The following is a 19,463-nucleotide window of genomic DNA, read 5'->3' as shown; positions in this document are numbered from 1 at the left end:
ACGTACGAGCTTCTCAGGATAGGTAGGATATTCCATGATCACAGATAGAATCTAAGAAATCACAGGCTAAATTCGTTCGCAAGGTCAACCCACTGACTACAAAATAAATAATAGCTTCGATTTCCGAGAATTCAAATCTTCTAGGTACTCGAAGCTTTTTAATTTAGAGAATAGTAGAGCAGTTTGCTTGTTTCCTTGCGTATGCTTGGTACAGAAAAGATGATTGTCGCTACAGAGCCCACCAGAAGTTCGTTTCTTTCTAATTCCTGAATATTGCAACTGGTTCTATTTTTATTTGCTCAAGCAGTTTCCTATCTTTTCAAAAACATAGTCAGCCCTTTCTCGGACCGGTGAAGGCCAATGTCTCGACAGGGAGAGTAGGACGACGGTTGTTCGCGCCGGCCTAGTCATCAACAGGGCGTTGCTCGATTTTCTACAGATGACTACTTCCTCCACATATGTCGATGAATGTGTTGCTGACTCAACGAACCTGCTCAGATGCGGGGGCGTAGCCCCGGGATTGAAAGTATGTTTGCACATTGCGAGGAACGAAAATGAGGTAAGCAGTCTGAGGGCACCAGCACAACGTTTTCCACAGTGTTTGGCAAAGGAATTTCAAGCCACTGCTGCTCGCCGAGCCGCTTGTACTCACTCTGTTTATTCGCTGAACCTCGCGACCTCTCCCTCTCTTCGACGGCGACAACCGCGCGACGTTCTCCATGCTTCTCGACTACTCGACTACAACAAGGAGATCTTGATGGGATTGAGTGTGCAAAGTAGAAATCCAGAAGTCCTCTGGGAGTGTCGGCAGCACATCGCGCGAGGTCTTGTGTTTGCGAAGCTTTTTCAATTCCGCCCTGATCGTGAGCACCTATCGCTTTCGTGCCGTTTCCAGGCTATTCAGCGCCACACTGCCACTAAACGCACGTAACTCGATTCCGTTCAAATTTCTGCTAATCTCCGTTCCCTCCAGTTTACTTTTGAACATTTGTTTTTTCTTTCACTTATATGTGCACTCCCGTCTTATTTTCAATGTCTGGTTGAGCCTGCTTTTTTTCCTTTACGTCTTCTTGGTTACTTTTTCTTCAAATTTCGCCAACAGAATCAATTTGATATTGTCGGGCTACCAGTCTAGGTGCTGAAGTTGTGCAAGACTTCGAAGGGGAATTCTTCTCACCGTAAAACACTTTTGTTCGGCATCAAAGCATAAACCATGCATCATTTCCATTTTTTAGCTCTCTTGACGCTTTAAAACTATTCGTTATATTTTTAGAGCAATCGATTTTCTCCATACTGATCTGTCAGTATTCTTTTCACTTTGCAATGTTCTGTGGTGGGCATTTCTTTGAACGTTAAGAAAATCTTTCTCAAGTACAAATTCCGCCGCTTTTCTGAAAGCCTGGGACTTCTTGCCTGACGTAGCCAGAAATTACTTTTGGAGAACGGATCGATCATGTCTGAAAGGTTAATCTGAAGAAGTTGTTGATGCAGAACCCGTCGTTGTTTCTGTTTTTGAGTGTTTGTCATAGGACGGCAGAAGGATATTAAAAACGCTGCCATTTCCTCCCGCTGCTTCTCGAAGTGCTCTTGTGGTCAGCCTAGTTACGATCAGCGCAAGGTGACTGCATATAATGTAGAAACCGCAATGGGCCGCGGTGAATTCCTCTGCCAAGGTTACCGTTACTGATAAAATCAATCGATTCGCGTAAACACACACGCACTGTAATAGAACATCAAAGAACATTTTAGGAGATAGCTTCCAACGTAGTTTCGTAGCCTCAGCAGGATGACTATGCTCGAAGTGGTTGTTCCAGGAAGTTACATGTATGTCTTGACCACGGAGCAGTAATTCAACCGTTGACTTCCTCCCTGCAGCGCGGCATGGCTGTTGTTCGGTTCCGCAGCGGCGAAGCAGCTATCAAACCAGTTTCTGCACTGGCAACCCTCATTAGTCGTTGAATAGGTGTTGGCCCATGGCAGCCTTGCTGCCATGGGCCAACACCTCTGCCCTAGTAGGGGCTGTCCTCGTCGCGCCTCTGCACAAGTGGCGGATCGTATTTGTTTGCCGAATTTGTGCAGTGCTCTTTCTGAATAGCAAACAATTAACGGGGTGTTAAAGCTGCTCGCGACATTCTCCTTCGACTTCCAGACCGGTCCACATTTTTGGAACCATTGCGGTCAATGTTGAGGGTTATTTTATTTTACTCTATTTTTAAAAATCCATTTTATTTCGAATTGCCAGTGAGGTATTCTGATATATCAGTTAAAATGTGAAAAAAAACTGCACAAAGATAGTCCGCAAATTAATGGACAACGTAAAACGGACATATTTTTTCTATGCGCTCTAATTGGAGCTACGGCTTTGTTTTTAACGAAGAAAAATGAAGAACATTTGACGTGGTATCTTCCGGAAAGTGGTTGAAAGAGTTTTATTCGCCCCCAGAACAACCTAATCTGATCCTATGAGTGCAAATGAGGTCATCTATTGCTGTCTATTCGGATGAGGTATCGAGCCTCGTTCATTCTTCCTTATGTTGCTATCAAATTCCGAACAGAAGCACTGAAGTGGAAACAAAGTGCCGCTCACATTCCTCTCCCCTCGAACTGCTGGGATCCCTGATCTGATCGTATTTTCGGCGTCGACTCAAGGTGCACTGTTCGATTTCTCCTCTTTAGGGCTCATCTGAATGCGTGCACGCACGTAACATAAACGTTTTTTGTCTTGGCCATTAGTCACTGACTGCTGAATTGATCGAATATGAAAGTACAGACACGCGAGATTGTGCGTATTTTGTTAGCAGCGTTTACCAGTTCTAATGAAATAATAATGAATTGATACAATTGCACTTCGAACCGTCTTTTCCACACTCCTAAGATCAAAGATCACATTTTTGTAGTTTCTTATCATGAAAACGAGTGGTTCCTCTGTTTTATTTTCTCCCTCCCCAAGATGCAGCAGAACGGAAGCCGTACAGTCTTCTTCATGGTCTTCCGCTCTGCAAGACACTTTCCTTCCGGAATGTGCGCGCTTCCAATAGCGGTGCGCAAAAAATGAGGACCTCGCAACAGGTCTGGCATGGGAAACGTTAGATCTGTAATCCGTTTCTCTGGAAACGAAACGAATGAGCGTTTTGGATTGTGATCACAAAGCGTTGTAACTGGGACGCATGGTTCCGACAGCATTAAAAAATTTCCAAGGTAAGGAAGGCTAACGCTGTAATCATCGTTGACCAATCGCCGGCTATATGATATGAAAAGATGACGGTTGGATCGTCGCCTACCACGATGGCGCTGGGAGCCCGAACCCGTTTGTGTTTTTGGCCGGTGGGAATGGAGAGAATAGGTGGTATCAAGACGCAGCGATCGCACCACGCCCTATTGCCCATCCAGCCGCATTCCACCCTCAGCCATCGAAAACGTACACCAAGAACGGTATGTGCCTGTGTGCATGCGGGTAGGTGTGGGTGTGCGTACGGCACCACGAAACAACTCAGAGTTTTGCCGGATTTTTTGTGATAAGCATTTCAACGGGCCACCAGCATGTCTTGTTCCTATCTTGACCAAATATTTGCCCGCACACCGAACTCGCATTCCACATCATGCCGCCTCGTTGCTCTCTCCCAACCACCGCTCCGATCCTCCTTCGAATGTTGCATTTTCTCGCTCTTAAGCACTTCACGAACCATTTCTACTTATTCGCTTATGGATTCAGCAGTGCGTGTCCCGTCTACGTTCTCATCGAGTCGTTTTCCCATGTTTTTGTTGCCGAAGTGTTTTCTGAACAGTTTTCGTTTCACCGATTCCTCGTAGATTCAAATTTCCCCTCCTCAACACTGACAGACTGCACGTTTCTCACCATTCCTGGTACACATGTCGTTCACAGCTATCGCGCTCCTAATTTTTTGTACTTTCTAAGTTGATGCTTCCAAGAAGGTTCGATTTGTCTCATGAAATCAAATCGGTTCATTAAAGGAAATACTTTCTTGATGTAAGCAGGTGTCATTTGTTCGTCATAAGAAAGCGAACGTTGTTGACACTAAGTGGATTTTCCACTCTTTTACTTACTTTTTTGGATCACTCAGAAATTTATGACAAAGTTTTGCGATTGTCAGGTGAGCAAAGGTTTTTCGCCCCGTTTTAATGACTCATAACACCGCTTCTATACACGTTGTTTTCCTTTTAATGTTAAACCAGTTGTTCGAACGATGAGGCAACCGTGATTAGGGTTTGCCCAACCTGAGAACTCTATTGATGCGGTGAGATTCGGTCGTGAGATATGGCGACAGCCGATGACATTCATTCATTACGATCCACCGTATACCACATCGGGTCATCACTTCGCCCCTCTCCTTACTACTCTGCGCCCTGTTGTAGTATTCGACAGTCTTGGCACTGATTCACGGTGCTTCACGTACCGGTGATTTCTTTGTTTTTCTTCCCGTACTCATTTCGTTCTGTTTGATCGTATAGCCCATAACTGTAAATATTTACTCGTGAAACAATGAACCTGTTTCCTTTTAGCTCCGTAGGAGAACTTTCACGGTTTTTGTGTCTGATAAGCGCCGCATGTCGAGAGTCGCCTGATACTTTTCCTTGTTTTCTGTGTGCACCTAGCATTCGCTAGGGTTTTTCACCATTTTCCTCGCTCTCGGTAGATTTTCGCTGGATCATTCCAAACTTTTGAAACCATTCTGTAACACATCAATTTCCTAGAAAACTATCAGTGGTAACCGAGAAATCATTGGACATTTCTAGATCTACTTACAGCGCCTGTGTGTGCGTTTTCCGGTAGTTCTCTAGAATTTCTGTGAGGAATTCTATCGCTCCGAAGTCTCCTCTTTGGATCCCCCTCGTTATAAACTGTCTCATGGTCAGAGCAGCTATTTAGAAATTCCCATTTCGCCCGCAGTCCTGCCGCCGACCCCTATTTTGCGGAGAGACCTTCAAACACAAAAGCCTTTAACGGCTATCCACAACACAGTCATTGTTGATCCATGTAAATAAGTTGGGTGTGTACGGATCTGAGTGAGGAAGTTGGGAAAGTGAGGAAGTGAAAGTAAATAAAACCACTGAACATGCGAGCGTTTGTCTCGTTGATGAATGAGCCAAGAATAAATCGTGATGCCCAGCTTAGCCTCCTTCGAACCAGTAAATGTCGCTAAGAACTGAATGTTTATGTTCGTTAACGGACTGAGCGGCTGCACTGTTCGTTTATGGCCGCCGCGAGTCATCTGTGTATGCGTCGTGATCTCAAACGAAGTCCTTAATGTGTAGTCGTTGCGCTAACTCAATTAACGTCACCTCTAAAGTGGTTTTTCTCAGCAACAGAAGGAGAGTTGCTTTGCAAAGCCCCGTCTACGAAGGAATCCGCGCAGTGATTCTGTTTTCCAGACCAACCTTATTTTCTGATTTGTGGTTTTCGCTAATTTTTAATGATTTCGATTGATTTCATGGCAGAAAGTGGATCAAAGACATCGGAATGCGAAGTGCATTCAGGAAGTTGAAGTGTGTTTTTTCTGCAGCTGTTGATTCCTAGGCCAAGTATGCGAAAGGACGCAAAGAAAAAAAACTATAGCGTCATTCCATCCAGTTAGTAACTTTTAAAAGTGCACTAAAGGTGTTCGAAGTGGAGAGGGACGACTCTCGCAGAGCAGTAGTAGCGCAGCACTTGGTCTTCAAATGAGAAACTTGTCATCTTCACGCTTTCACTTCTTTAGCCCATCTTATCGTAACTAAGCACTTTCTCTAGCATTATTCTGAAAAATCGTGGATAGTTCCTTGAATTTTGGCTACTCAGAGGTCCATCAGTTATCTGAGACGTTGAAAGGGTATTTGAGAAAATTTTCTGTGAAATTTCTGTGAAATCGAGTGGGATTCGTTATTCCAACCCTTCCCTCACTCCTACGGCTATGCCGAGTGCGGCTGGAGCGGGAAAGAACGAGTTCTATTTTCACTGTTTTGACGATCCAATAGATCACTAGTCATATTTTGCTTGAAACAACATTGCATTAGTGCGGAAAATGCATTGTCTCGGATTATTTTTTGAATTTCATGCAGTTCAGGTTGGAGTTGACATTTGAAATCCGCAGTGTAGCTTTGGTGAGGATATCTTTCAGAAAGTTTTTTCTTCAAATGTTATACGATCTGTTGCCATCATTTTATTTTATTTTTATTTATCATCATGTGACGATTCCAATTAGAGCCGTTTGCGGATTTGATGCTGGGATTCTTGATATTTTAACTTAAAACGATATTCCATTTCAAAAAGCTTCTTGATATTCTATTTTAAAAAGACTTTTCTAAACGAATTTGGCTTTTTTATTGAATTCATTCCTTATATTTCTTGATAAAACGGTAGCTGCTGCGCCTTCATTTCATTTACTTTTGTTTTGGCACATCATAAACAATCAGTTGATAACACTCGTCACTTAAATGCAGCCGATATTGTCAGCGAATCAAACAACCGGAAAAGTTCACGAGAAATCTATTATCCCGTCATTGTTGGCTGGCGACATTATTATGGCGTTGGCAGCACCAGTGAACGACCGTGAAAATCTGCTCTTCTGATTTTCATTGTTTTTGTTTTGCTGTTGGCTGATTGAAATGGGAAGTGAACGAATGAGCGAAAAGATGGAATACAGTTGCAAACAATGAGATGTGCGTAAAGCTACGAAATTGCAAGATCAGCAGAGAAACCTTCGCCGGTGATCCCCACCAAACGGGTTGGACAACCACAGCTTAGTTTTTTCACCTCGACTCCTTCTTAATGTTGTTATCCCATCCCTTTTTTCGAGTCTCTTCATTCATTTCCCTTTCGTCTTCGTTGCAGCCGTGGCTTCGAAGAAGAAAAAAACTGCAATACGTACCTTCGACCACACCTTAAACGTTAATTTTCGGGAAATATATCGTAATTCATTTTATTATTCTGAGAACTGGTTACTGCTCATGTCGTTCGTTTATATAACGAGTAGAGCCACCCGTTTAGCGCCCATTCCGTTTTGTTGTTTCCACAAAACTTCTAAGATTTTACGAAAATTACTGAATTTTAGGCGTTTACAGCTTAGCCCTTACCAACCGAGATCGACACGGTTTGCTGTGGATAATGATCAAATTTTATGGCTCCATCCTTCCTTGTTGCACAGAAAATGTGTGTTTTATTGTTTAATCTGACGCGATTCTCTGGCGATGGCAGAAGGTCTTTCAGGATGAGGAAAAGCAGAGAAAGAAACTGATTCCTTTGTGAATTTCGGCTAAATAGTTACAGTTTTCACTACAATTTCAGCTCCACCTATGTTCCAAAAAAATCAGATCTTTTCATTCTTCTGTTTGTGTATCTGTTTGTGGATTTAGCCTGGATTCCTACTGCGTAACCTGACTAAGTTTCTAGGAACGTACAATCATTCATTTCACTGTTTTCGAATTGAGCTCGTTATCGCGTGCACCGACCGTTGTTTACCGCATAAGTACTTTATAATCCGCCGTTATTTGGCACACTTTCAGGTGATGGGTCCGTTTTCGAGGGGAACGGCGACGGTCCTCCTCTTCACGATCTTCGCCCTCGCAGGTAAGCGTCTAAATGCTGTTTGCTGATGTCTTGCCAGTGGGAGGCTGACGGCTTGTCTGCATGATAATCACGGAGGATCCTGATGTCGTCAAATCTGGTTGTTGCTGCATTACGGCGATGCCTTTCTCATTTCCATCACTGAAAAGGGATCGACAGAATTAGAAATCACAGCAGTGGTGGTTTCACCTCATCTTATGAGCACGGAAAAGGTCTGCTGTCAGTGGCAGAGTCGCTCCATCAGAAATTTATTCTGCCTTCAACCGAAACGAAATCACCAGCCTGTCCGGTCTCATGTCTAAGTGAGTGAAGTGAACTGAAGTGACTTCATTTCATGCGCTTCTAAAACCTCCACCCACCTCAAATTACCGACTCCATTCAGAGGTTCTAATTTGATGATAGAAAGAAAAGGCAGGAGATTATCCAAACTAGTTCATCCCAGTTGCAATAAACAGTCAATGTTTGCAGATCGCCGAATTTTCGCTCAGAGCAGCATGCGCGCATTGTCGAGGGAGCTTGTTGAAGTAGATAAGTCCTCTTTGCGATGATTTTTCCAAATGCTTCAAGCAACCTCGTTTGCTTAGTTTCGGCGAAAATGAGATAGAGGACACTTTCCTACTTTGGTGTTTCGTTGCTGGTCCCGGCACATTCTATGCGTATGGCATATATAGATAGAATATAGGATGGCTTCAGCTAATTTGACAAAAAAAAACTATTTTTGAGAAAAAAAGCTGATTTCATCGAAATTTCTGGAGAAAAGCGCGATTTTTATTCAACCCATAGGTACACTAGTCGAACTAGCACTGCTACTGCATTACAGGTAATTGTACGCCACAGACAAAAGATGGAAGCTTTTTCAAAGAGTTTGTGGCAATCCCAGCCTTGTTGATTCTCCCAAGAGCGAAATAAGTCTGCATGTTCCTAAAAATTGTTGGACAATCGTCATGTTTGAAATGTTTCCTATGAAGCGAAAAGAAGAAAGTTTTCCTCTCCACGTTGTTAATGAACACTGGATTTGAAAGCGTCCTAATTAGTAAGAGTTGGGAGAACTGAAAGAAACGGATATTCGAGGATAAAACGTAGCCCGACCGGGGCCTAATTCAACGATAGGTTCCTAAATACGCAATGAATGTGGACTGGACGATGTGCAGGTACGCTGTCGTGGGCTGAAACTGCTGGAATGACAGGATCTTTTTGCGCTTAAAAGAATTCGATTTCACCTTCTAATCTCCTCAATCAATTCGACTTTTCGGCCAAATTTACAGATGCTATTTTGGACGATTGAACATGCTTTTTCTGTCTAACTAACGATTTACCAGAAATATATTCATAGTTGGTCAAGGTGGATCAGTTACTATGAGGATACGTTCCGCGTCACATATAGCAGGCAACAAACTTCAGCACGGTAGACGTGACGCGTCTTCCGTAACGCACGTTCTCTCGCAGCGCAGTACGGATTCTCTCTTCCTTGAGCCTTTAGCCAGTCGAAACAGCACTGCGTTCACCCGTTTGAACAGTTTTGTTGAAAGATATTTATAAACTTAGTTTTCTTTGCTTTCCGTATCACTGGTTTCCACAGGTAATGCTTTTGTGGTGCTCTGGAACATTCAGGAATGCGACCACTGTTTTTTCTAGTTGAGAATCAGCATTGAAATGGTAATGAAAATGATTTCAGCATCATTGCGGGTGCGGAGAGAGACGAGGGGGACTGAGAGCCTGTTGACGGTGGAATGGGAGGGAATCCAGACAGGTACGTCTTCAAGAGAATTTCCCTATCTTGCCAAATCTCATCGCGTTCCGTGCAGGCGACCACCCCGACACTGATGTCAAAGGTTTTCTGGTCGAATACCGTGCCGAGAAGGACAAACACTGGATGGTACATTCGGGTATTATCCCCTATAAAGGACCGAATCATCAGTACCGAGTGCAGGTGAGGTCGTTCGTCTCACTTCAACACCTTTTTCCGTTATGTAACCAGTTTCACCATCAACCGTGTACGGTCTAATGTTGGGCGTTGTTGTTTGCCAACCATTTTCCCGTAACCCTGAAGCGAGAGGGAACGATATTTGTGAGGTCGACACTGTACTCTTTGCAGATTCCGAAACTACCCACCGGAGTTGCTTACTTTGTTCGCATTAAAGTGCTCGGTGCACACAACGAGATCCTGGTGGAAACTGCGGAGATCCGTGCAAGGAACGAGATCGTCTCGATAAAGTGTGAAAGCGGTAAATCAGCTCCAACTTTATACCGTTTTTCATCGAGCGGCGTGCATGTCCTTTCGAGAACGGATTCAGTTACGCACACGTGCGTAGCAATAAAATGAACGGAGACAACGCAACAAAAAACGATCATGCTTGTTCCAATGTCTAAATCCTGTATGTCCAAACATTTCTCTTCTGAAAGTCATAAATTACACTCATTTCATTTTGCCTGTCCACAGACTGTGGCAGTAGAGACTTTTCAAAGAAATTTGCAATCATACGAAAGGTCTGAGAAGGAATCTGCAGAGAACGGAGAACAAATCGGAAACACTTCCACTCTTTTCGAAGTAATCGCTTCTAGATTCTCCTGGTTCATTTGGGAAAACGAACACCTATCTAACAGAGTCATTTGAAAAGTTGTGCACTTTTTAGGCGTGTTTTACTTCACCCAAAGTTACGTCATCCAAAATAAAATTAATGTTGTGTTGTGTTGTTGTGCGACTTAAGTCACGTCTTCTCCAATCACGTCTCCCTACTTAAATTCGAGAGAAATTGTACGGCCAAAAATTCACGCGCTTCATGTCGCAGTCCATTCGCTTCCGGTAGATCCGCAGTACGCTTCTGCGCGGCAGCAGCGTTGGAGGTCAGCTACAGACTGCGCTGCAAAAAGGTCGCGTCCGCTTACGCTTACGAGAGAATGAAAACCAAGCCGCCGTGTACGTGATGTTGCGCCGTAGATAAAAACGGACCGGAGATTATGTACCGAAACATTTATGCCTTTGATCTTGCTGATTCGATCAATAGTGTAGCTGGAGTTCTTAGTCTTCGTAAAAACAAAAGGAACTATAGTCGGGTCAATACGACATGAAACACGAGTGTAGTTGATGTGCATTTGCGTACGCGCTCGAAACGGCGCTGTGGAGGCAGCAGTTGGAACCGATTTGGGCCCGTCGCCAACTGCAGCGATGGGTGGTGCCAGCAAGGATTTCACCACGCTCCTAGCCACTACGTTCCACCGAAGCGCCTCGAAAGAAGCCGCGTACGCAATTGCGTACGTGTTTCATGTCGTTTCGACCCTACTATACATTTAGGGAACTCGTGTAGGCGATCGTGAAATTTCCCTCTTAGGCGATTGCTCGGCACCATTTCCCCTAACTTAATCAACAGCCTCCATGAAAGTTGAACCACCGCTTCCATTTTTATTACCATGCTGTAAGCTGTCCCTTCAGCAAACCTTTTTCCACACCAGTTCCGAGAGCGCTTCCGCCGAGAAAAGGTGCGAATCGAAGCTGACTCGGAGATTGTGCCAGTGTTCGCGGACACTCTGCGGTGTGTATCGATCCTCTCGGATTTTTCCTCGTTGGAGAGCATTACAAACAACGAACTCCCGGTGCAATTGTTCCAGAAAGCATTAAAGAACTAAATTCTTTCGTAGGATCCACTTAAAGAGTCGTAGTGAGTTGAAAGGAGAGGGGGTGAGGTGTTTTATAACATTGGGTTGGAAGGCAGCCCCGTATACATACTTTTTCTTAACTTTATCCGACCCAAACTCTTTAATCTGCGCATGTGAATAAAGTCTGTGCTAAGGAGAAGAACACTTTTCTCACTGATATCTGCAGACTTCGAAGGAGAAGGTGGGGCGAAATTCATTTCTCAGGAGACCCCACATTTCCCGACAGCACTGTTCCGTCGCCAGTAGGTGTACTCCGTCCCGAGAAAGCTAAAGATGTTAATCGCAAAAGACAACATATAAGGTCAGCCCGGACGGCGAGCTCAATTTTTTCGGAAAATTCATAGTGTAACACCTTGTGGGCGGTTGCGTAAACCGTCGCACTAAGCTCTTGACTGCTTGCGAATGGCTGCAGGTGTGTCATTGTAACATAGTTTGTGAGCTTAGGACGATGTTGAAAGAAAGTCCCATCGCATAAATGTCCACTGATCTTAAGATCTTTCGGAAACACAACAGAAATCTCAAACAGCAATCACAGCAATCTCAAATTTTCAAACAGTATTTTTGATCAGTTCAATGATATTTCCACAGGCGTTTGAAATGAATTCTTGGAGCAAAGAATTGTGAAGCACCTTTTTTCTAAACAGAAGAATAGTGAAGTTAGAATTAGTTAGTTAGTTATAGAAGAATAAGATTAGAAACTCTGCTCTGTCATTCCTTTCGTAAGACCAACCCATTCATAAGATCAATTCCTCGGAGTAACTGCTTCGCGTGCGTCGTCTCACACAAGCTGGTGATCACCCATATCTTCCGCCGGCGACTTCGATTCGCTGTCCAAACGGTGCAGACGAATTACGGCGCGATAATTGCCGCATCAAATCAATGCGTCTTCCATTGATGTCCGGCGCTCAAATTCCTCCATCAGCTGGGTGCTTAGTGAGAGAGAATTAGGGTCGTTTTCAAACGGAAGTCGTTCATTTAGATGATCTAACGGCTCCACGTCATTTGGAAGTAACTCACGAGGGACAGTACTCACTAGCAATTAAATGGGATGCTCCAGAATGTGGATCTATTGGAGAATATCAGGTGTGGCTACGAGAACAGCAAATAACATGACTGTTGCAAATGACCCAATGTTTAGGTCGAACTCATTGGTGATGAGTCCCCGTTCGACGTACATCGTCAGACCGTCACACACCCGACTGTTTCCGTTACAAATCTCTTGCCATCCACAACTTATACTGTCAAGTAGGTTTTACAAAACCCAGACGTTTCTTGCAGCGCTTCAATAACGTCCTATAGGATCCGTGCTGTGGATCGCCAGAGACGAATCGGTCCATGGAATGCGGACCTCCTTCAGGCAAAAACGCAAGGAAACCGTGAGCAGTTTCGCATAACTTCATTACTCCCATCTGCATCTAACGGTAATTTTGCAGCTGTGCCTGTCTCTACTGGAATCCGACTTGTCTACAGAACAGACTCGGATCTTCGGATTTCATGGGATCCCATCGACGACGAACGAGCTCAGCATTACGAGGCATGCGCACTTCTCCCTGCCTTCTTCCAAACCTCACCATCCCCATTCAGGTGATGGCTGTGGAGGTGCTGCCGGAGTCGCGTCGTGTCGAACGAGCTCGTGTTCCTCCGTACGTCTCTGGCCATACGCTTTCTGGACTTCTGCCGGAAACGAAATATCTCATTGGTGTTGTGGCCTTCGTCGATCACGAACCGAAACAGGCCCGTGTCCAGAAAAAGTGACAGATTGATATCTTCTCAAATGAGTGTTGCAGGTGTACAACTTAGAGGCTGAAACCGGTTCTTCTTCCGAATTGGAAAGCTGGCAAGAAAAACCACAAGTAATCGACGATGGCAGTCGGCATTTCACTGTTCGTTGGCAGCTTCCACCTGTGGAGAAGGCTGTCAACAAATTTGTTGTCGAGTTCAGGCTTCCTAATGAGACCTCATGGAGAAGTTCGGATACAACGGTAACCCTCCTATCGCAATCCTATAACACTGGAATTCTGCACTGATCTGAACCCTTGCTGCTATCGTTCCCGTTTTAAGGACGGTTTTTTTTGTAGAACGTCGAAGGAGGTACTAAAGAATTCAGTGTCGTTCTACCAAATATGGCTGACACTTCGCTGTACACAGTCCGCGTTGTGGCGATCGGCCCGGACGAGGAAGTTAGTGTTTTTCTTCTCAAGCTTGAAGCTCTTCGCACTTGCTCCGGCATCGACTAAGCTAAGCAAATTCTATGATTACCGTCACTTGTAGGTTGTGTCTCGAACCGAAGAGGTGACAGTAGGAGCGGCCGCTGCGAATGCGTGTGTTGGCCCAGCAGGAGTTCCTGAGGATGTGAGTAAATAGGGCTTTGCTGCGCTCTTCAAAATATCCAGTTTATCACGCAATTTGAAATTTGACCTACGCAGGTTGCTCTCGACTCCGCTGAGGCGACAACACTACGTTTCACATGGAGCAAACCTAACTGTGATGAGAGCGTGGCTCCAATTGATGGATATGAATATTTGGCAAGTTTTAATGTGCATTTTTGCCTGAGGCACGAATAAAATCGAGGGGACGCTTACAGATTCACGAGTCGGATCAAATGGCACCGCACAGCGGTGCGTCCTACATTGGTGGAACCGCCGTCGCGATCCCTGATCTGCGTCCCTCCACGAAGTATTCGTTCCGGGTCAGATCCAGAAATGCGAACGGACATTCTCCGTGGAGCGAAAGCATTCATGTTGCCACTGAGACTGAAGGAGCTGCTATTGGTTTGTTTTGAACCACCATATTCGCTTATTTCTAACTTTCTGACTAACGCTGGTACTTTTACGCTCTAACTTTTGATTTTTCTCTAATCAATCGCAGATTTCAAAGATCTAACCATCACTAACATCAAAGCTGAAACATGGGGACGACGCAGACGTCAAGCGAAACAATCGATAACAGGTACATAATCGACGTGGTGTTGAGATTTCGTGGACACCATCTTCCTTCAGATGAGAGTAACCTTTACAAAGTACGTGTTGTGTTGTCCCCACCGGAGGTGTACCTCGTGTGGACTCCCCTTCCAGATCACATTAACAGCATTGCCTATTTCAAGTACGTGGACTTCTGTTCGCAAAAACATGGCTGCGTTGACTGGATCTCAGAACTAACAGCACCATTCAGCCTTGCAGAGTCGCGTACAAGGAACGCGCCAGCACTCGGTGGTTGCGGATCGTAGGACGTCCCGAGGACTTCGCTTGTCCTGTCGGGATCGCGGATCGTCACGATTACTGCTATCGGCTGCAGCATTTTGTTTTCGGAGTTCACTACATCAGCCGAGTAATAACAACTACATAACCTAAGGATCGCTTTACTAACCAATCATTCAGGTTTCGTACAACCTCACCAACGGTATTGCGCTCGATTCTGGAAGTACTCTCCACTTCTCACTTTTACAATTAGGTACACTAACTCACGTTGCATGACGACTAATATCTTTTCCTTTCTGTTCCGGTACTGACAGCGGTCGCGGAAATTCTCGATGTTGGACTCTTCTCATTGGTAAAAGGATTTTGGGAAAGGTTTTTGAAGGTAGCAGCGAAAACGCGAAGCACTCTCCACAGATCAGGAATCAGAGACCTCAAAAGCATCAGAGACCTCAGTTCATCCAAAAAGTTCTCTAACTCAGTAACTCGCGACGTGAACCGAACGGGCAACAAATTCAGCCGACGAAGCTACTCGTTACATCCGTGCAATTGATAAAGTACTCCTTACGCAGTTTCATTTCACCAATTGTATGGGTGTAAAGAGTTGCTTTGTAGGGTAGACTGAGGCCCCCTATTTCCGAATTTGAAGAGGTGCTTGGCATTCTTGGAAATTACGTCTCAAATCCCATCTGCTAGTGAAATGAACTTAACAGCGAAAATTATCGCGAACACTGCTTTTAATCCCCGCACCTCAAATTCTCAGCTGCAGAAGTATGCATTTTGTGACGGCTGCCTTTTCGCCCCGCTATATAAGTTTGTTTACGGAAATCCGGAGAGATTATTCCTATTTTCTGTTGAGAAAAACTCAGAAGTATTTTGTTAACGGTATTTTTTTACAGAACAGCTAGCATATAACGGATCCTTTTTTTTAAACATATCACTTTTTTCAAGATTTCTTCGAGATTTCGCCGTACCGCTATGCAAGATAGGTTCACATTGGTCACGTTTGTGGAAAGATAGCAGTAGATCATCGCCCACTTACAAAGATTTGTGTGTCTAACCAGACTGCTTTCTGAACGCTTCCAAATACGCCTGTCCTACTCGCGGCCGCACCTCAACATCCTACACGACCACGGTAAACTCGTAGAGAGTATCAGCGCAGATCATTTCAGCAGGCGTCGAACAACAGCCTCGATTCCAAGTCAGCATTGCTCAGCCTCGTATCGAGCAACAAGGATCTCGCAATGTGGCCTACTGGTCGACGTCCGGCGACACATCGCAACTTCTGGGATACCAGGTAGCTGCTGACTTTGCTGTTCACTAGGAACGAACCAACACTGCATTCTCAGGTGGACATCCGAAGAGATGGGGACCGCGATTGGCACGAGCAGGGGGCAATCGTACGTTCGGAGCCGTCACAAACCCATTTCCGTCAATCTCTCGGCGCCGTACCGGTTGCCACTTACTACTTGAGGGTTAGAGCTGTTGATACTAGCATGGCTACCGTTGCTACATCGCCGAGCACCAGCTTCTCTGTTTCTTGCCAAGGTACGTTCTTTATACGTAGAAGCGGTATCCAAGAGGATATCAAGGGAAATTTGGATGAAATGGGTCTGACAGATCCCTTTATTTGAAGATATTGGATCCGTTGCATCCAAGAAAATCTCTGGAAGAGTAATTTTCTGGTAATTTGGGGGCCTAGGAAGGGAAGTCTGTATAAGGGTGAAGCCTCAAAACAAAGTTAAGTTTCTTCCATCCGAAACTTAAATTCCCCAAAATGTCTTTAGCCAATAAACTTTGCATAATCTATGACTGACGAGTACCAGCGAATGTCTACAACTGCTTTCAGCACCTGTGTCGCCTGAGAACGTACGCCTCGATCGAGTATCAGATGAGATTGTTCGAATTTCATGGACATTCCCCAGCGAAGATCCTGCCTGCCAAACATTCTTCTTCATTACAGGTGTCCAAGTGAGTGAACCAGCATTACCGTAGTGCTACTAAGAAGTTGCTGTTCTGTTTAGAATGGAATTCCGGTCAACTACAGAGTGCCAGGCACAGAAAGAAGTTATGACATCACCGGTCCAGCTAGAGGAGACTGGCGTGTCGAGGTATAGTTGGTCGAAGCAAGTTTATTCTCTCAGACCATACAGTACCATATTCCAGGTCCGAGCAGTTAATGCAGCTGGTTCAGGACCTGCGTCACGCCAAGCTGTATTTACCAGCGCCCAGCAATGTGAGTATGAAAGGCAAAGTGAGCACCAGAGTCGTTGCACCATCTACTTTTTATAGAGAGTAGATTGTCCAGTAATTTTGTGGCACTAAATTTTTCTTTCTCACTTATTTCGTAAAAATGAGTCCTCGTCTAGCAATAGGTCTCTCAATCAAAATTATGAAGCTAATCAAGCTACAGATGACTGAATCTCTTCTAATGAGGGATTCAAATATTCACCTGCTAAGGATGTTAGACATCGTAGGAGGAGCAAAGTGCCGTCGAGTCAAACTTAAGAGTTCATCTTTTCCCAAAATGAGCAATACGCGAATTCGGGATTTTGAGAATGGGTCTCGCAGTAGGTAGACGAGTCGGCCGAATGTGCGCAAAGAGTAGGTAACCCCCGCGATTAGTGTAGAGGATTTGGCTCTCGCCGTAGGGCACGATGTAATGGCATATTCTTGCCCTCCAACTATGGTCCGATATCATGTGTTGAAAGTCTGCGACCGCCCATCACAACTCAGCTCTGGTCTCATCTCTTTGCACTGCTCGTATCCGTATCAATATGCTACATTTTGCAAATGCTCTTCGTCCTGATATTTAGCTCCTAAGCGTCATCATCGCAGTATTTGCGACCCACGAACGGATTTTTGGTGTCGCACGGATTCACAACCACAGTATCTTCAAGTAGAAGCCGGAGGTAGCGTGCGTAGTGCCCTAAACTGACTGAACTGTGCAGTTTTTCTTCTCGGTTCCTGTCCGCCCTCATCCTTAGATCGCCCTGTTTTTTTACTCCTAGACTCTATAGTTTGTTTCCATAACATGCTGTGAAATGCTGTTCTGTACTAACAATCGCATGGAGTGCCCACGCTAGTATTTTTTTGGAAATAAAACCTTTGTTCAGCACTCGTCTCTGCTCCACGAGTCACCGCCCGCGGTAATGACTTGCACGTGGAATGGACGAGTGAAGGAGACGGACGGGGCGTCTTTGGTTATCGTCTACAGTTCCGCAGCGAAAGCTCGGGTTGGAACCCCTACGGGTAGGTTTCTGGCTCCCCAAACAGAAATATTCGGATCTCACAATCCTTTGCCTTTGCAGTCAAGTCGTGCCCTACGTTGGTGATAACCAGCAATATTCTCAGACGCTAACTGGCCTCCAGAAAGGACACACCTACTCCGTCCACATTCAGGTGATCTACATAGACAAATTTGATGAGTCCACAGCGGTTGGTGACAAATCATGTTTCAGGTTCTGGATAGAAACTCATATGTAATGTATGTCAGTCCTGAAGCATCTGCTAGGAGCAGTTGTACCGGTGCGTCAGCTATTTAGCCGGGTAAGAGATTGATTTGATCCTGGTTTGATTCAGCGCCTTCACATCCTCCTTCTCACCTACAACTGCAAGCACCCGATGCCTCGCATGTTCGTGTGCACTGGGCGCTTCCACCGCAAAGCACCTGGGGATGTGCTGATATCCAATACGAGATACAGGTAATACTGGCAAGGCCTTCGAGCTTTCTCCAAACTACGGCTCATCTCTCAATTTCTAGGTCGTTGAACCACGAGGTGTCGCGTCCGTGACCGTAGCCGGCGGACAAACGAACCACATCTTCCAAAGCCAGCCGAATCAACAATGGTTAGCACAGCCCCTTGCGTATTACTGTAAATACTGCATCCTACGTATCCAGGTCTGTTCGCATCCGCGCAATCAACTCTGCCGGACATTCGCCTTGGACACCGACGGCAGAGGCACGCACACCTCCTGGTGGCGAGCTTATTGTCGGTCCCAATGTTGCCTACAGGTAGGGTTCCAATCATGGTTGCTCTTATACACCTTGGAATACGGAATTGAGTACAGTGATCGATAACGATCCTCTTCTTCAGACAGGGGAACCCTATTGTTACCTGGCAAGCTCGAGAAAATGTCGAAGACCTGATTGAGAGCTTTGTTCTCGAGTGGAAAGCGTCGAACGAAAGAGATTGGAGGCAACACAGAAACCCCGTTCGTAGCTCGCACCCTTCTGTTTCTATAGAGTTTGGAGGAGTATCTTTTGCAGATCCCATTCTCCGGATGGCAACGGCCATATACAATTGACCTGGGAGAGCTCCCCAAGGGACATACCTACCAAGTACTTTGCTTTACTCCTTAGATCCCATTGTGCAATACTTGAACTCTCAACGCTTTTCTAGGTGCGAATTGTCGTACGAGATATGAATCGCGGCACAGCGTTCACATCGCCCATTGTGCAAGTGCAGACCCGCTCCACCTGTCAGCCTCCACGTAGAGCCCCATCGAACCTGCAGGTCTCTCCTATCGGTCCCACACAGATCAGACTCACGTGGGCACCGTTGCACGAGTCTGAGTGGAACTGTGACCGTTTGTGGTACATTGTCAAGTACAGTACACCTAAGAACCAAGGATTCAAGAATCTCACTCAAGGAGAGAATTCTGTAGTGTTTGAGTCCGATCCTTATACCAAGTGAGTGACATTTCAATTGTGAGGAGCACATTACTCCGATGGCACCGTGGAAGTGGTGGTTTGTTACAGGTGGAACTTCGAAGTACAGGCTGCAAATCCTGCCGGAGAAACCCAATGGTCGAGAACGGAGACTGCACAGACACAAGTACATTGTGGTTCTGTCAGTGATGTGGGCTATCCCAGAGTCACAAACTTTCTTCCAGGATGCATCACCAGGACCTGTCGTGGACCTACGAGTGCAAGCAGTCGGACCAGACAGATTACAAGTGAGCTGGAGACCTCCGATCAACCCGAATGGCTTGATAACCCAATACGAAGTGACCTACCAACTGATCAGCAAGTGAGTGTCGTTTAAAACGGA

At 45.3% G+C, this 19,463-nt stretch overlaps 2 protein-coding genes across 6 annotated transcripts in view; both read left to right on the top strand.

Moving 5' to 3' along the window:
* Positions 1-439: 439 nt before the first annotated feature.
* RB195_010772 (uncharacterized protein) lies at positions 440-931 on the top strand (the record flags this gene model as incomplete). The annotated part of the gene is made up of 1 exon (XM_064191916.1): positions 440-931. One exon carries the CDS (start codon positions 440-442, stop codon positions 929-931), a length of 492 nt encoding a protein of 163 aa, XP_064049499.1.
* Positions 932-7,503: 6,572 nt separating this feature from the next.
* RB195_010771 (uncharacterized protein) overlaps positions 7,504-19,463 on the top strand; it is a gene marked incomplete at both ends in the record, with an annotated part of 41,352 nt that continues 29,392 nt past the window's right edge. For 2 of the 5 annotated variants that reach the window (XM_064191913.1, XM_064191915.1), the window contains 34 exons: positions 7,504-7,564; positions 9,237-9,311; positions 9,367-9,491; positions 9,657-9,786; positions 12,195-12,298; positions 12,354-12,460; positions 12,515-12,591; positions 12,649-12,749; positions 12,800-12,949; positions 13,003-13,197; positions 13,294-13,395; positions 13,487-13,567; positions 13,642-13,740; positions 13,800-13,986; positions 14,084-14,164; positions 14,215-14,317; positions 14,395-14,542; positions 14,593-14,665; positions 15,582-15,706; positions 15,759-15,957; positions 16,259-16,380; positions 16,434-16,520; positions 16,576-16,645; positions 17,526-17,661; positions 17,721-17,811; positions 17,871-17,937; positions 17,992-18,113; positions 18,173-18,258; positions 18,311-18,424; positions 18,507-18,624; positions 18,680-18,751; positions 18,813-19,102; positions 19,172-19,247; positions 19,306-19,442. In XM_064191913.1, the coding sequence (XP_064049493.1) occupies positions 7,504-7,564; positions 9,237-9,311; positions 9,367-9,491; positions 9,657-9,786; positions 12,195-12,298; positions 12,354-12,460; positions 12,515-12,591; positions 12,649-12,749; positions 12,800-12,949; positions 13,003-13,197; positions 13,294-13,395; positions 13,487-13,567; positions 13,642-13,740; positions 13,800-13,986; positions 14,084-14,164; positions 14,215-14,317; positions 14,395-14,542; positions 14,593-14,665; positions 15,582-15,706; positions 15,759-15,957; positions 16,259-16,380; positions 16,434-16,520; positions 16,576-16,645; positions 17,526-17,661; positions 17,721-17,811; positions 17,871-17,937; positions 17,992-18,113; positions 18,173-18,258; positions 18,311-18,424; positions 18,507-18,624; positions 18,680-18,751; positions 18,813-19,102; positions 19,172-19,247; positions 19,306-19,442 (3,911 nt within the window). Of the gene's footprint in view, positions 7,565-9,236; positions 9,312-9,366; positions 9,492-9,656; positions 9,787-12,194; positions 12,299-12,353; positions 12,461-12,514; positions 12,592-12,648; positions 12,750-12,799; positions 12,950-13,002; positions 13,198-13,293; positions 13,396-13,486; positions 13,568-13,641; positions 13,741-13,799; positions 13,987-14,083; positions 14,165-14,214; positions 14,318-14,394; positions 14,543-14,592; positions 14,666-15,581; positions 15,707-15,758; positions 15,958-16,258; positions 16,381-16,433; positions 16,521-16,575; positions 16,664-17,225; positions 17,322-17,525; positions 17,662-17,720; positions 17,812-17,870; positions 17,938-17,991; positions 18,114-18,172; positions 18,259-18,310; positions 18,425-18,506; positions 18,625-18,679; positions 18,752-18,812; positions 19,103-19,171; positions 19,248-19,305; positions 19,443-19,463 lie in introns of all 5 variants that reach the window. The other 3 variants (XM_064191912.1, XM_064191911.1, XM_064191914.1) reach the window with 2 other exon arrangements.

Source organism: Necator americanus, chromosome III, assembly GCF_031761385.1.
Source record: "Necator americanus strain Aroian chromosome III, whole genome shotgun sequence".
In the NCBI taxonomy this organism is placed as follows: Eukaryota; Metazoa; Nematoda; class Chromadorea; order Rhabditida; family Ancylostomatidae; genus Necator; species Necator americanus.
Note: the sequence above shows the minus strand (reverse complement) of the source record. Positions and strands in the feature narration are given on the sequence as shown.